This window comes from Camelus ferus, chromosome 14, assembly GCF_009834535.1.
Source record: "Camelus ferus isolate YT-003-E chromosome 14, BCGSAC_Cfer_1.0, whole genome shotgun sequence".
Classification (NCBI taxonomy): domain Eukaryota; kingdom Metazoa; phylum Chordata; class Mammalia; order Artiodactyla; family Camelidae; genus Camelus; species Camelus ferus.
In genome coordinates this window covers 14,947,351-14,959,873 of record NC_045709.1, presented here as the reverse complement: position 1 = coordinate 14,959,873, position 12,523 = coordinate 14,947,351, and the positions used below count along the sequence as shown (strand labels likewise).

Below are 12,523 nucleotides of genomic sequence, written 5' to 3'. Positions count from 1 at the left end.
GCTATGCTTCATAGGTTCCAGAATGGGCTGTGTATATCCCTGGGCATGCTCCCATACAGAGTACCTCCCTTCTTGATGAGAAAGAACACATTGATGAGTCCTAAAAGTGAGGGAGCACAGAAAATAGATGACAGGGAGAACCGGTCAAGAAAATCAGTAGGTACTCCCTTCCCATTCAAACACTGTAATAGACTTTGGGAAGGCAGCATGTTTTTTCAAGATCAGAAAGACCTGTACAGTTTAACATCAGAGGGTAAGGACTTATTGGAAGGCAGGGTTACAAGGTAGCTAGAAGATAAATATCGGAGTAAGAACCTTTAGGTCATGAAGGCATGTGATGTGAATCACAAGGAACAGGGATTCAGTTTAATCTTAAATAAATGTTGAATGCTGGGAATAGCTTGTCTTAATGAAACGGTGAGATTGAGCACAATTTAAGATTTACTCTGATGCCATTGAGAGTCATTTAAGATATGTGGGTGTACATTCTGCCTCGGTCCAAAAGGATCAGAGGCGGGACCCACTAAAGAGAACTGTAGAGAAGATTTCTGGAAATTAAATCCATTTCCTAACATATTTGAATCTAATATTTTTATTTCCTTTTCAGAAAAAAATTTAAGTCAAGCAAACCAAGTTTGCTAATTCATTCTGTGAACATTTAAAGGCTACCTACTAAGTGCAAGGCACTGATGTAGAGATTTAAATGTGTTTGATGTTACTTCTGTCTTCCCTACCGCCACCCTGGTCCTCTGTCTGGAGGAGTAAAAACACAGGCAATAGTACTTGCTGTTGGAGAGATTTAGTTTATGGTACATTAACCTAGATATTGGACATTTTCTAACCAGGGCAGCTTTAACAATATAGTTACTGCTTTTTTGTTCATGTGTTTCTCATATAATTCTCAAGAGTTTACTGTTTATAATGTGAACCTAACCAGAAATGGTGTCTCCCCTTCCTAATCATAAATCTTGCATTGGGGAGATAAAGTATGATGGTATCTACATGAGTACGATTTAGTTTAGTAGTCACCCTTCGCGTATGAGTGGACACCATGCAGATAAATGTATACGTTAAAATTGGACAGCACTTTAAGAGAGTCAATAATTCATCCTGTAGCCTCTGCAGATAAAAGAACAAAAACCCCATTTATGCAGTTGCTAAAATATGGCAGATAATGATGCATTCATGTTTAATATTGCTAATAAATTTGAAAATTCACATTTTTATTGATAAACATTTTCTTGAAATGCAGTCTAGGAGGACAGATTGTTAAATTTAAGGACTTTATAAATGAGACTTGTAGATGGTGATGCTGTTGGTGGCAGTGCTGTGTCGAGAGCCATCTACCACCTTACCTGCACTCCCAAGTACTCAGCAGTGAGTTTCATATTTCACTTTTATGTGCAACCAAACAGCACACAATTTTAGGGGAAAAATTAGCATGGTGACAGAGTAACAATCATAATAAATATTGTGCTTCTCCTTGTTGACTTAAATTACATACTTAGAGTATTTCAGAAAAATATTTGTTAGTCTAGCTTAAGATATTAAAATTTTCATCTGTAAAATTTATGTATAGAGGAAATACTTAAATCTCTTATGAGATTATCTCTTTGACCTACACACAAAAAAGGCATATTATATACACTCCGTACAGTTAGAGATTTAAAATTATTTCTATTCACTGAAGTCACAAAACCTCATTAATATTTCCACCTGCATAGACTTTAATGACATTGCATAGCTCAGGATGCCCCAAGAATTATTTCCTCTTTGGGTTAATTCTCTCTAAAATTTCAGAAAATTTTCGATAGAAATTAATTCATACCTTATAAATAAGATTCCAGAATCATTTTACAGTAGCTTGGCACAGTAAAATACATTTTTTGTAGTGAGAGTTTTGCTGTATTAAATTATTACACGAAAGTCTTTGTATTCTTTCTACTGATTGCCCTCTGAATTGATTAGAACGTGATTTTTTTTTTAATTTTGTTTTGTATTCTTAGTGGACTTCACGTCTCATTCTTTTTTCCCGTTAAGATTCCAGAAGCTTATTTCATTAGAGATCCCCATACGTTCCTTCTTACAAAGGACTTTATTAAGGTATATGTGTTGTATTTAGTGTTCAAAATATTCTTTGGTTTCTAGCTGCATGCATGTATGCACAGGTTAACATTTCCACATTTAACCTCAGCTTCTAAATAAGAATAGTGACTTGGTTAATGGAAGCATGTTTGGAAGGAGAAGCAAAGCTTGTCTACAAAATACTAACACTTGGATGATTCTGCACCCGGGGAGAAGAGCGCCCGGTGAATTTTTCTGGACTTTTTTCATGGCTGACTTGGGATACACTTGCGTTGTCAAAGAGTGCGTTGACCTCTCTTGTTGATGCATATTGATTGTGACAGTCACTCTCCTTCCCCCGCAGGCCATGGAGGCCCAGATACAGAACTTTGGACAAACGCCATCTCAGTTGCTTATCGAGCCACATCCACCTCGGAGCTCTGCCATGCACCTGGTAAGACACCGCAGCTTGGGAACATTTTTCCCTTTCTTTGTACCTGAGTATAAATCAAATCAAATAGTGATTTTTTTTTAGCAGCATTTTAAAAGGCTTCTCAGTTTATTGGTTAACTCTTCAGCCTAAGTATAGACTTATCACCCTCAGGAGAGAGAAAAGAACACAGTTCTTACCTCTTAGTTTGGCTTAAGCTAGTCCAATTTTGGATTCACAAAAATCGCCGTCCTCTCTGACAATATATGCTTCTGCATAAACTCCATACACATACAACCTTTCAGACACATGCCAGCACCAAAATTAGAATAGATTTATAAGTCAGAATGAAAAATATAATATAAACACAATATGATGCTGCCCAATTTAATCTTTTGGGGCAAGGTGGGACAGGTAGGGAGAGCAATTCGTTTTAAGAAAAGAAAAGAAATAGAAAGATAATTTATAGCCACTGAAGGGAGGCGGTTGAGAAGAGGGGTTAAGAGCAGGGACCTCAGAGCCCAACTTGGGTCAAACACCATCTCTGCCACTAACTAATGAATGAATTGGGCAAGGCATCTGAACTCTCTCTTACATTTCAGCATCAATAACCTGGGGGTAAAAATAGTACCAACTCTGAAAACGTAAGGACTCAACACTGTGCATGGCACTTGGACCAGCCCCTAGCATACAGGTCCTCGGTAGATCTTAGCTGGTGTCATCACCATCATGGTTAAACTCCTTATATAAAAACTTTTATTCTCATTTTGCAAGGGAAAAGGCAATATTCTTTTCATTTTAGTCTGAATTTTAAAAATCTATTTTCATAACAAAACCATCCTTTTTCAGTTTTTAGCAAATAGTAAACATTTCCCTCTTTATCTAATCTGGAGAAGGTAAAATTTTTCTGAGAAACTACTTTAGAATTTATTTTTTAAACTGTAATTTTTGACAAATTTCTTACTGAAGGAAAAACATGCTAGGAAGTAAAAATGTGTTTGCAAAATGAGTTAGAGTCCAGCAGTCGGTTTTTCTGGACAGTCATCAAGGCACCAGCTACCCTGGGACTGGAGTAAAATGCTCCGGAGCAATGCAGGAACAAACATATAAGTTGTTGTTTCATGATGGAGGTATTGTTCACGCCTTTCATTTATTCTGTCAGTTACTTAACAAATTTGCCCTGAGCCCCTTCTGTGCACCAGGCACGACACTGCGTTTTGGCAACACAGAGGAGATGCCTACTCCATCCCTTCAAGGAACTGGTAGTCAGACACCTACTGAAACACATATGTAAATATGTTTTTGAAACCATGTTTTTCCTGTACAATAGCTCAGCCAGTTTCAGCCCCCTTGATGAGTCAGTCATGGACTCTGCTGCTTGAAGTGGGTCCTCGCGTGGGACCAGGCAGAAGGCTTCCACCCAGTGCACCGCCCCCATTCAGACCCCTGGGCACACAGTGACGTGCAGCTGTGGCCTTGGAGTCTCCAGACCTGAGATGGAGCGTTTTTAATCAACTGTCCAGGAGACTCTCTCTTACACTTTATTTTATGAAATGCTTTGGCAGAAGAGTTTTATTCCTGCATTCAGTTTCTCTGTTTAATAGTAATAATATTTATCCTGGAGAAATGCCCAGTCAGGACTCATTACTTTCCTAGGGGAAATTGTCAGAGACTAAATTGGCATGGAACTGTTCATAAAGAAAATAAGCTTTTTAAGTTCATGTAACAGAGAATTCATAAATAAATATATATCTCCAACAATTACAAAACATGCATGAAAGCTAAATAATGGTTGTTCCCCCATCCCTATTTTGTGTGTTTTATGTGATGATCTTTCTAGTGCTTTATGCTACTTAATAGCAGTGTGTGTAGTATTGACTTTCTATCAAGTCATATGCTAGATGTTTGAGAAACAAAGATTAGAAGAGAAAAGAGGAGAAGTGTTACCCTCAGGAAGCTGACAGTCTAGCAGAGGGGAAGGAAGCCTAAACCGCAGTCATCAGAGCCACAGCAGAAGCGTGTGCACAGCACTGCAAGGCAGGCTCTGGTACTTGAATTATTCCGTCTTGTAGCCCCGACCCCGGCCGGATCAACCAGGTGAAAAACGAAAGTATCCATCAATTTGCTTTATATTTCATGTACACAGTGTCAGTATCTGACTGGACTGATTTTTTCACCAAAATGATGTTGTAACTGCATTGAGTGATTATGCAACATCAAGTGGATGTATCTATAAGCTAATGTCTCCTATCGCCGTGTGGCGATACCTAAACTGCGGCTGGTCGTTAATTATCGGGGGTCCTCTCTCAGTGACTCCACAGAGTCCCTGCTCACGTCTCTGCGCCGTCCCTCAGGACTAGCGTTCCGATGGCTCTGCTCTGTTTGTGCTCGTGCTAGCCTGTTGTAACCTCGTTCTCCCAGAGCTTTCACTAACTGTGTTATTCCTTTTGTTTTCTCCTGCTCTCTTCCCTTTCTATTCAACAGTGTTTCCTTCCACAGAGTCCACTCATGTTTAAAGATCAGATGCAACAGGATGTGATCATGGTGCTGAAGTTTCCATCAAATTCTCCAGTAACCCATGTGGCAGCCAATACCCTCCCCCACCTGACCATCCCTGCGGTGGTGACTGTGACCTGCAGCAGACTGTTTGCGGTGAATCGATGGCACAACACAGTAGGTAAGTGTGCCTGAGCGAGTCACTTGCTAACAGGGTCTTAAAAGCTGGGATCAAGTTAAGGGAAGATAAGTGTGCTGGGAGCTCACGAGTTTGCCAAATTAGCTACAAAAAGCAGCAGAGTGAATAACTGCTAAACCTAACTAAACACCTCCAGTCTGTCTTATTCACGGCTGCTGTATCTTAGTGCCTCACAGAACGCTTGGCTAATGGTTAAGAATCAAATAAATATTTGATCAACTGAAGCAATTCTACAAATAACTCAGGTCTCCCTACCCTATTTGAGTGCTAACCCCCCAGGAAAAAGAAAAAGAACAAACACTATTATGACATATTAAACAAAAGTGAGTTTGAATTTGGATTTTCTAGATAACGGTTTCGAATCCTCTTTCATCCACTTCATTAAGTTGTTTAGCAAATATTGGACCACTTTGCGTCAAGTGTTCCTGGGCGCTGGGAGGGTAGCAACAAACAAGACAAACGACATCTCTCTCTTTGTAGAGCTTAGAATCTTTGAGAACAAACAAAATCAGAATTGTTCGGTGATTTCATGTGTGTTTTCTCCGAACTCATTCCTGAAGTTTCCAGCCAGTACATCTTGAAGTGATACAATTCTGTTATAAAAATTAGGCATGTTGATACTTGTTTAACCAGGACAGGAGTGAATGTGACTAAGTGATTTAGTTGGCCCAGTTCACCACTTAAAATCTCCCTGGAACCCCTGGACTCCCACTGTCTCTAAGACTGAGTGGATGAGCCACGCTGAATTAACCTGAATCTTTCTATTCTACTGACTTCTGCATCGCACTGAAAAATAGAGTGACTTGTAGATTAGTCGCCTAAGGGTTTCTCAATGCCCCTATTTTATGGTTATTGGTGATGTTTTCAACATGAGGTAGAACGACTTCCATTCTATCAGAAATATGCAGCAGACATCTTTTAAAAATATGACTTTATTATTCACAGGAATCTTAGCCTCTAAAAACATTTTACATTGAGAGAAAGCTGGAAAGAATTAATTTTTTTTCTTTAGAATTGGTCAAAAGTATTATATGTTATACATATGCATATACATGTAAAAAATTATGATCAGTGTACTCAATCAAGCTCTAAACATTAATCCTCCGAAAGTAGATTTTATTTTAAGATTTTAAGTGTAGCTTAGTTTTATATCTTCAGTTGACTTGCCAACTACTGAAAGAAAGTCAGCTTGGTTGGGCGCCCCGTCTTCCCCTCCCCTGGCCCAGGTGGGCAGGTGCTCTCACCCACCTACTCGCAGGCACGGCCTTTTCTTAGATTTCAGGCTCACTGATTGCCCAGCAGCCTTAGGTCTCTGATGGGTTCGAGAAATGTTACAATCTTCCATTTTATTCAGCTTTTCTTGTTGTTAGGATAACAGCACTCTTCCTCGCTTTCTGCATCTTAAGTGAAAACCATACCAGCAGTCTTGTTGTGATTTTTGCTAAGACTGTCTACAAAATTTCTGTCCTGTATTTACACTTTGTTTTTGTTTGTTTGTTTTTGTTTTTGTTTTTTAGATTCCACATATGAGCGATCTCAGAAATAGACTCACAGACAGAGAATACAGACTTGTGGTTACCAGGGGAGTGGAGGGTGGGAAGGGATAGACTGGGACTTCAAAATTGTAGAATAGATAAACAAGATTACACTGTATAGCACAGGGAAATATACACAAAATGTTACGATAACTCACAGAGAAAAAAATGTGCCAATGAGTGTGTATATGACCATGAATGACTGAAAAATTGTGCTGAACACTGGAATTTGACACAACATTGTAAAATGATTATAAATCAATAAAAAATGTTAAAAAAAAAAAAAAAAAGACCGTCTACAAAAACATGTTGTGGGACTGAATCATTCTTACAGTAATTTACCAAATAATTTTTAAGCAAATCTGTATTTTGCGTAATCATAAAACACTGCTTATTAGGAAATTTCTCCTTTCTGAGAATTTTATGGTCATTTTCTCTTTTAATTCATCATCAGGCCTCAGAGGAGCTCCAGGCTACTCCTTGGATCAGGCCCATCATCTTCCCATTGAAATGGATCCGCTCATCGGTATGTTAACAACAAAAGTGCATTTTCACACTGCTGCCTAGCCACGGACTCCTATGTGGTTACTTATCACCAGTGATAGTTGAATAGTATTTTTCTTCTGCCACAAAATTCATGTGCAAAGACCATCAAATTACCATCAAGGAGCCGTAAGAAGCCATCTAAGAACTCTGTGGTATTAAGACAATTATTTGTGGCGTTTTCTTGGTATTTTAGGAGGTCACTTAGGTTGGCAAACTAAACTAGGCAAAGAACTCCAAAGTGTTCTTTCTCCCAGCCTCAGCTCTTCTTTAACAAGTTCATATTATTTGAACTATATAAGGACCCAAAGCTATTATTAGAGAAAACTAATGCTGAAGAATATATTTGGTGGAAATCTCCAGTAGGGCTAAACATTTTTCTTAGGGTTCATATGAATTGTAAACTCAGGAGCTGTAACTCGTCACAGCAGATATTCCAAGTGTTTTTGAATAATCACACCTATTTATTAGCTGTACGACTCAGAGCAAACACCTTCATCTTCCTGGGCCTTAGTTCACATCTGCGAGATGGTTGCTAATAATGTTTGCTCTGCCTATCTCATGGGCTCGTAGAGAGAACTAAATTAGAAAAAAACTGAAAACGGCATGAAAAGTTATAAAGCCATGTACAAGTTATAGTATTTTTTCTTAGATTAATTCACTCTTCCTCTTTGAACCCAGAAGTAAGATGAGAGGCAGCCGTTTAGTTTGGTTACTCATCCTCCTACACAAACTAGCATTTACATGCTTTTGGGAGGATATACCCTTAGGACGAGGAATATTTTTAGAGCCGAGTCTAGCTGTTCCTCTGCTGAAAAGATGTTAATAATCACATACAGCTAGAGTGTAACCATGGAAAAATTAATAGCTGTTCTCTAATTAATCAAGGACCAATGACATAGTTCTCCAGTGACTCGGGAGCCTCTCATTTTCTCTTCCTTTGCTGGTTTTTTTTTAAGTAATTTTTTATTTTTACTTTCTCTTGTAATTATTATTACAGTGTCAGTCGATATCCACAGAGTAGCACTTAGATTTAATTGGTGTTAGAAAGCGATGGTGATCTCCTACATCTGCATTTTCTGTTTAAGAATTCAGCCCAGGGATTTAGCCTGAAAGGACGCTGTGGAGTAAGGGACAGGCTGGCATACAGACAGGCACTAGGGAAATCAGCTGGCGTCTCTGAGTTCCTGACTTTGTTCAGATTCAATCCCAGGGCTACCCGCTGATTCTCTGCCTGTCTCTTTGCTCCCCAGTCCCTCTCCCATCTTTCTTATTCCTCTTCTCCCCTGCCAGCCCATTCTGGAAAGGCTTCTGTTTGTTGACAATCCAGGTCTTTAAAGTTGCTGACCTAAAGCTCCCTGAGGGGCTGCCGACATAACATGCCCCTTGCTCAAACCCCTGCTTTCTTCTTCTCACGTGAATTGTAAATGCCATCAGAAAATGACAGGTGGGGGCAAACAGTAAGACATTTTTTCCTTCTATAACATATTTCATACAATATTTATTCCTCATTATTATTGAATTTGTTGGACACCACTGAACTTGTGCATGGTGAACATCTATTGAATTAAACGCATTTTACTATTTTTATTATGTTTCAAATTCCTATCAGTGGAGGAAGAACTTAAACTTCCAACAATTTCTAAATATATAATATGGTTCATAAATAATCACTGCTACTAAAAAGTTTCTATTCCTCATGGGGAAATCGTAAGATCTTAACAACTTTTCTAGCCTTGAAAACCCATTCCTAGATAAATAAAGCATAAAAATGTTCCTTCTATAAGAGCTTACTGGAATTCTTGGGGGGTCTTTCCTTGAATTCTTTTCTCTGTTTATGTTTAGCCAATAACTCTGGCGTGAACAAGCGGCAGATCACAGACCTCGTTGACCAGAGCATACAAATCAATGCCCATTGTTTTGTGGTCACAGCAGATAATCGTTATATTCTTATCTGTGGATTCTGGGATAAGAGTTTCAGAGTTTATTCTACAGAAACAGGTAAATTTAAGCATGAAATGCCTTATCCTCTTCAAAATGTCCACTTTTACACCCAAAGCTTCACATGAAATCCTACTTAATAATGTAGGCATTTTTATCTTGAGTGCCAAGATTCAAATTAAATGTACACATTGTAAGTAACTGACTACTTATAATTCCGTCCACTGTGAACTTTAGCGTGAGCTGAGCCCTGAGTTCACAGGACAAGTGGTACTGCTATCTCCTTCCCCAAATCAGATCCAGTAAAAGACCTTAAGCCTCCCCTTAGTCTGGCCCAAACCCTGGGGAAAAAAATCACGAATCATGATTGTGTTATTTTATAAGTTCTTTCCTTAAAAAAAAAATCCCAAGTGACATTCTTGTATCATTTTTTTAGAAGCCATTCAAGAAACCAAATCTGTAGCTAGATTTGAATTACCTTATAAGTGGACTGGTCTATAGAATCACTTTTCACAAATCTAAAATAAAGTTAAGCTTATTACCATTTAATGAAAAATAACAAATGAGTTCAACCTGCCATTTCTGTGTTTCAGGGAAGCTAACTCAGATTGTATTTGGTCACTGGGATGTGGTCACGTGCTTGGCCAGGTCTGAGTCATACATCGGTGGGGACTGCTACATCGTGTCTGGGTCGCGGGATGCGACCCTGCTCCTCTGGTATTGGAGTGGGCGACACCATATCATAGGAGACAACCCAAACAGCAGTAAGTATTTGTCTAGAATTGCCCTCTCAGACTGTAAATTCATCTAAATATATTTTGCCTTTTTTATTTCCCTAATAGTTTTTCCCGGGGTTGTAAGAATTTTAAAATATGAAAGCTCAAGTGGCAAACATCTCATTGGAATGTAGCTATGTCCAAAGTGTAAAACAGAGCAACTTCTATGCCCTTCAGCCTGAGGAAGCCCTCACGTCCCCTCACACGGGCCCTCTGCTCAGCTGCCTTCCTCTATCTCCAGATGTCCTCATCCTCCAGAAGTTTCCTTCCGTGTCACCTAGTCTGTTCAACTTCCTGTGATTTCTCTCAGCTGAGTATAGTCACTCCCTTCTGTGAATTTCCGGAAGATTTTATTTGTGCCTCCATGAGGACACTCACTACTTTCTACCACAGGGTGTCGTAAATATCTGTTTGTTTATTTAACAATGATTGAGTACCCTCTTCAGATTAAGCGTTGGGGAGGCAAAAACTGAATATGATGACTTCTTTGCTTGGGATGATTTCCTGAGTGTTTTCTATTCAAAAGTGCTCCCTAAAATGTGCTGTAGGAAACAATGGGAGGGAATCCAGAGTGAAGTAATTTTAGAAAACACCCCACACACTCTCGCCCTCAAGGTGAGCTCTGAACGTTGTACGCAAATGAATCTTTTGACATTTGTGTCACTCACAGCTTCTCAAACATGTTTTCCATGGAACATTTTGTTCATGAAAGAGCCATTATTATTCCTTGGAGCTGCCATTCTGAGGAAACACGGAAGTGGACCATGAGTCCCTTCTTCCCGTCTTAAGTCTCTGGTGCCCGGCACAGAGACACACGTAATAGGTTTTCAGTAAATATGGTGAAATGACCAAAGAACTACATACGAGATTTCCTAGAAACAATTACTGTTTTTAATGACCAAACTTTCAATAGTTCAAATGCACCTATTTCCTGTAAAATAGAGAATGACTTCTGTAAAGTGTTGATAATAGCAAATACCTAAACCAGGGTTATTCTGATCGTAATTCATACAGTGGTCACAGCTTCAATGGTGCTCCAGAATAAACTGAAACATGAGTTTGGGCATATTGATGACAAAACAGAGGTAGGAATTTCCCAGGAATGCTGTGTATCTGCCAGTGAAACTTTGTAAGAGTAGGTGAGAGATGGACAAAAATACCGTGTCGCAACTGCATGCCTGGTCTGTTCAGCCTTTGAGAGAGCTGGGCGCAGAGCCCGAGCTGTCCAGCCACCCTTCAAGTCCCACCCACCCCCAGCTCTTACGTGTTTTGACAGGAATACTGAAAAAGAAATAAATGGCTTTCAGCTGATAGGAGCAAAGGCCCTATCATAGGTCCTGATGAGTATGATACATACACATACGAAGGTAGTGATAGAGTGAGCTAGGTGGCCAGGTGATGTGTGATGTTTCGGCCCTGTTGCCCACAGCTAGAGGGGAGGAACAGTAGATGAAGAAACTAAAAGTGCAGTATGGAAGTGGTGTCTCTTAACAGTGAGGACACTGAATAAGAGAAAGTGTGTGGATTGTACGTTTCAGCCTCTGCTCTGAGCTGTGAACTAAAATGTGATTGATACTGGTCTGAAGAAAACACATACTCAGTGTTGCTTGATTTCCAACCAACTCAAATAATTAGCTACCAATTATATGTTATAGCAAACATCATACTCTGAATACTGATAAGTTAACCTCCTAATTTACTCTTTTTTTAAACCATACCCGTAAAAAAAGAAACTTCATTTTTAGTAGAATTCTTGTGTATGTGTGTTTGTAAAAGACATTTGATCTACCAGTGTTGACTTTATTATTCTCAAGCATGGTACATTATCACATGTGTTTTATCTAAATGTATTTTTACATGTTTCCAAATTTCTGTTTCCAGAGTAGTGTATCATTCATTAGAATTAGAAGAAAAGTTGAATTAAGCAACAGGGCTGTGTGGTATCTTCCATCTGTTATTGACAAAAATTAGAAGTTATCGGATAGAAAAAATTTTTCTAAAGAAACAGAATAGTTTTTAAAATCCAATTAATTAACATCTTCAAAGTGAACCTCAGAAATGATGAAAATGATATTTCCAAAAAGAGAATTCATTTCTTAAAAACTACCAGCTGGTAGCAGAGAAGATACTTAATATAATGTACTGCTATGAGGTAAACAATTTTAAAGAAAAATGTCAATTATAGTAATTATCTGTTAACTACTTTATTTTCTAATGATCTTTTAAGCCAAATGATGATTAACAATTGATTGTAGGTATATTCCCTCACTTAGCAAGAAACGTTAAATGTAGTAATATTTAGTGCATTTAAAGTCCCTTACAACAGGAGCTCTGGAAATGGAAATGTTTATGTTAATGCTTAAGAACAGAATTGTGAATACTGGATTTATTTAAATGTAGCATTTCACTTAAACTTTAAAGACAAGATTATCCCTAAGAAATTATTGCAAAATATTATCCATAAAGTATTACCTCCATTTATAGGAACTTGTTTTTTATCAAAAACTGTTGTCATCATTATGAATCTAAAGGACTTCCA

General features: G+C 38.5%; 1 protein-coding gene across 11 annotated transcripts in view; it reads left to right on the top strand.

Annotated features, from left to right (window-relative positions):
* NBEA (neurobeachin) overlaps positions 1 to 12,523 on the top strand; it is a 536,625-nt gene that overhangs the window by 509,650 nt on the left and 14,452 nt on the right. For 4 of the 11 annotated variants that reach the window (XM_032496310.1, XM_032496312.1, XM_032496309.1 and 1 more), the window contains 6 exons: positions 2,041 to 2,103; positions 2,429 to 2,518; positions 4,979 to 5,171; positions 7,179 to 7,250; positions 9,113 to 9,268; positions 9,802 to 9,972. In XM_032496310.1, the coding sequence (XP_032352201.1) occupies positions 2,041 to 2,103; positions 2,429 to 2,518; positions 4,979 to 5,171; positions 7,179 to 7,250; positions 9,113 to 9,268; positions 9,802 to 9,972 (745 nt within the window). The remainder of the gene's footprint in view (positions 1 to 2,040; positions 2,104 to 2,428; positions 2,519 to 4,978; positions 5,172 to 7,178; positions 7,251 to 9,112; positions 9,269 to 9,801; positions 9,973 to 12,523) is intronic. The other 7 variants (XM_032496317.1, XM_032496315.1, XM_032496314.1 and 4 more) reach the window with 3 other exon arrangements.